Source organism: Nicotiana tabacum, chromosome 7 (genome assembly GCF_000715075.1).
Source record: "Nicotiana tabacum cultivar K326 chromosome 7, ASM71507v2, whole genome shotgun sequence".
In the NCBI taxonomy this organism is placed as follows: Eukaryota; Viridiplantae; Streptophyta; class Magnoliopsida; order Solanales; family Solanaceae; genus Nicotiana; species Nicotiana tabacum.
In genome coordinates, this window is record NC_134086.1 from 13,972,126 (window position 1) to 13,976,291 (window position 4,166).

Consider the following 4,166-nt stretch of genomic DNA (forward strand, 5'->3'; position numbering starts at 1 on the left):
GCCATCTTATTCTTGGAAAGAATCAATCTCTTTCCAAGGATCAAATCTCTTAGGTTGTCAAGACTCGTCAACAATCGATCTTTACCAAAGTAATACCCAGTTTTAAGCCTTAGACAAATATACTTTGATCAAACCAAAAAACCCTCTCTTTGTTCTACTACAAACAAACATTGTAGTTCTCTAAGATCTGCTGTGTAACAAATCAGAGAAAAAAGGAGAGTACAACACTGGTGAGACATTGTATCAAAAAGAGACGAGTGTTATAGGAACTGAGTTATCAAGTCATTTCCATTGTACTCGGAGAAACACATTTACTAAAGAGAACTCCCTTTCCACCCAAGGGGACTGGACTATGATTCATATTGAATCCGAACTAGTATAAAATTCCGGTGTCTTTAATTCCCGCACCTACTTTCTGTTATTATAACTGTTAGGTCATTGCATCTAGTTGACTAATTGACAAACTAGTCAACTAATAAGAGATTAAGTTTAAAAATATACAATTCACCCCTCTTGTACTTTCAATTGGTATCAGAGCAAGGCTCACATTATACTTTTGCTTAACAGCTTGTGAGAAAAGATCATGACAAATCAAGTTATCATAGGAGCTCTCTTTCAGGAAGGAACTTCACAAGTTAGACCACCATACTTTAATGGACAATATTTCTCTCATTGGAAAGTGCGGATGGAAATATTTGCCAAGGCTTATGACGTCAAAGTTTGGAGAGTTATCAAAAAGGGGAACTATCCCTTACCAGCTGCTACTCCATTGAAAAGTGTGGATGGAGATCTTTGCCAAGGCCTATGACGTCAAAGTTTGGAGTGTCATTAAAAGGGGGAACTACCCCTTACCAGCTGCTACTCCACCACTTGCTGATCCTGAAGATATAGATTTATATACAAAAGAGCAAATGGAAGTGGTACAAGTTAACAATAAAGCGAGAAATCTGCTTCATAATGCTATAAGTGGTGAAGGATATGAGAAAATCTCAAGCTGTGACATAGCCAAAGAAATGTGGGACAAACTTGAGGTTACATATGAAGGAACCAGCAAAATAAAGGAAATACATATTAACATGTTGGTTCATGATTACGAACTCTTCTCAATGAAAAAAAGAGAATATATTGAAGAGATGTTTGCTAGATTTAGCAAAATAATTAGCGATCTAAAGGCATTTGGCAAGCCTTATACCAGTGGTGATCAAGTTAGAAAAATTCTCAGAAGTTTGCCAACCACTTGGTAGACCAAAGTAGTCACGCTGGAATCTCAGGATCTAAACAAATTATCTTATGATGAACTACGAGGAGAACTCATAGCTTTTGAAAAGACGCATCTCAAGAAGATCAACTGAAATAGCTGAAAACGAAATTGATGATGATCTTGAAGCTCTACAAGAAGAGATTGATATGCTATCAAGAAACATGAATGGACTAATGAGAAGATTCCAGAATACAAAAAAAGTAAGAATTCCACCAAGACTATCCAAGCAATACAACGAACATGGCAAGAATGATGGAAAGTGCTATGAGTGTGGAAGATTTGGGCAGCTGAGTGCCCAGAACTAAAAAGGAAGATCTCTAGAGGCTTTAACAAGAACAATCCTTCGGAAGCTAGAGTGATGAGGACAGTTCATACCATGAAGAGATAGCAAATCTCTGCTTCATGACGATTCTGGAAAATGAAATGAACAAATCCTCTGGATGCCGGACGGATGAGGACACTTCATATGAAGAAAATGAAAACTGTTTCATGGCACGAGGTAAAACAAGTGAGGTAAGATCTTATAACTGTGAAATATGCAATGAATTACAGGATATTCTTGATTTAACTTTGAAAGAGTCTCAAAAACTAATGAATGAGCTTAAGAGACTTACTAAAGAAGTTAAAGACTGGAAACTCAAACATGAAGTATGTGAAATCGAAAAAGAAATACTTCAAGAAGAGTTTGAGGAATTGCAAATGCAACTCAATGGCATGCACAAATCCACCAGTTACAGTTCAGTTAGGTAAAACCAGATGACTTACAAGTCAACTGGAAAAGGACCAGCCAGAACTAAGTCGACTACTGCTAACACTAATGAAAGACCTAAAGGTGGGTCATAAGTTACGTATCATTACTGTAACAAAAGTGGGCATAAATATTCCTTTTGTCATTTCCGTAAAGCAAACATTTCAGGATGGGTTTGGAAACTAGAAAACAATTCTGAATCTGGTAACACTAACCCTCCAGGACCCAGGCAAGCTTGGGTACCTAAAAGAAAGTAATCACTTTGTTTTGCAGGAACACCACAGAATAAGCCGCAAAGGAAAATGGTATCTAGATAGTGCGTGTTCCAGTCATATAACAGGCGATAAAAATCTATTCAAAGAAGTTACAATAATTGATGAAGTGTTAAGTTTGGGGATGACTCAAAAGGTAAAATAATTGGTACTGGAACAATTCCCTCCAATAACAAATGTGACATCACTGAAGTTTATCTCGTCGATGGCCTCAACTACAACCTCTTGAGCATAAGTCAACTATGTGACTCAGGATATGAGGTAAATTTTAAGAAAACAAGTTGTGCTATTGGAGACGAATCAGGTAAAATAGTCCTTCCTGGAAAAAGGTATGAAAATGTTTATATCCTTGATGGTTTTGAAAAGATAGATGGTTATATTTTCTTAACTTCTATGTCTGATGATCCATGGTTGTGGCATAGAAAACTTGGTCAAGCTAGCATGCATTTGATAGAAAAATTGTCCAAACATGAGTTAGTTGTTGGCCTACCCAAACTGAATTTTTCTAGAACTCATATCTGTGATGCATGTCATATGGGTAAGCAGACTAGAAACTCTTTCAAAAACAAAGATATAGTATCTACTTCCAAACCTTTGCAATTACTTCATATGAATTTATTTGGGCCTACTAGAACTGCTAACATAGGAGGAAAGAGGTATGCTTTTGTTATTGTTGATGATTATTCACGTTTCACTTGGGTAATTTTCTTATCTCATAAGGATGAAGCATTAAGATACTTTGAAGTTTTCTGCAAAAAGGTTGAAAGAGAAAAGGGATATCTGATCTCAACAATTCAGAGTGACCATGGAGGAGAATTTGAAAGTAGAGCATTTGAAGATTTCTATAATGATCAGGGATACACACATAATTTCTCTGCACCACGCTAACCACAACAGAATGGGTTGTAGAAAGAAAGAACAGAACCCTCCAAGATATGCCAAGAACCATGTTACTAGATCATTCACTGCCAAATCACTTCTGGGCAGAAGGTGTAAGTACAACATGTCACATTCTCAATCGATGCCTCATAAGACCTATTCTGAAGAAGACTCCATATGAATTATGGAAAGGTAAACGTCCTAATATCAGTTACTTCCATACCTTCAGAAGTAAGTGTTTTATTCACAATAACAATAAGGATAATCTTGGAAAATTCGATCCAAGAAGTGATGAAGGTATTTTTCTGGGCTACTCATTAAATAGTAGATCTTTTAGAGTCTATAATAAACACACATTATGTGTGGAAGAATCAGTAAATGTTATATTCGATGAAACTAATCCCTTGGTCGAGAAAGGAATTACTGTAGGTGATAAGGATCAAGCTCAAGAAATTCAGGAGACAAGCAAATCTCAAGGGTCGACTGATATATCTGCTATGATAGAGTAAGGGTGTTAAACGGGTGGGCTGGGCTGGGCCGGGCCGGGTTGCTATTTTTTGGACCCGTACGGGTTACGGTCCGGGCCGGTTACGGGTTGGGGTTAACGGGTTCGGGTTCATCCGGGTAAAAATTGAACCGTACGGGTTACGGGTTGAGGGGCCGGGCCGGGTTTAGTGTATTTTTTTTTTGTATTTTGTATAACTATTGTAAGTTATATTAATACTTTGTATTAATTTAAAGATTACAAGTTATATTAATACAAAATTATTAATATAAATTGCAAGTGCTACATTTATTTTAAAATTCAAAATTAAAGTTTGCATTTAAAAAGTAAATTAACAAAAAATAGTAAAACTAAATTTTCATGCATAATAAATTAACAATACTTCAAATTAATCTAAAAAACTAAAACATTAAGCATAAATAAGTTTAATAATTTTAAAATAACACAAATTGTCTTAAAATCTTAAATACGAATTTTCGGAGGACGCTCAAGACAATACTT

At 36.0% G+C, this 4,166-nt stretch overlaps 1 protein-coding gene across 1 annotated transcript; it reads left to right on the top strand.

The window, feature by feature from the left end:
- Positions 1-782: 782 nt before the first annotated feature.
- LOC142161990 (uncharacterized) lies at positions 783-3,169 on the top strand. Its single transcript, XM_075218284.1, has 4 exons — positions 783-1,205; positions 1,318-1,461; positions 1,814-2,007; positions 2,392-3,169. Exons 1-4 carry the CDS (start codon positions 783-785, stop codon positions 3,167-3,169), a joined length of 1,539 nt encoding a protein of 512 aa, XP_075074385.1.
- The last annotated feature ends 997 nt before the right edge of the window (positions 3,170-4,166 follow it).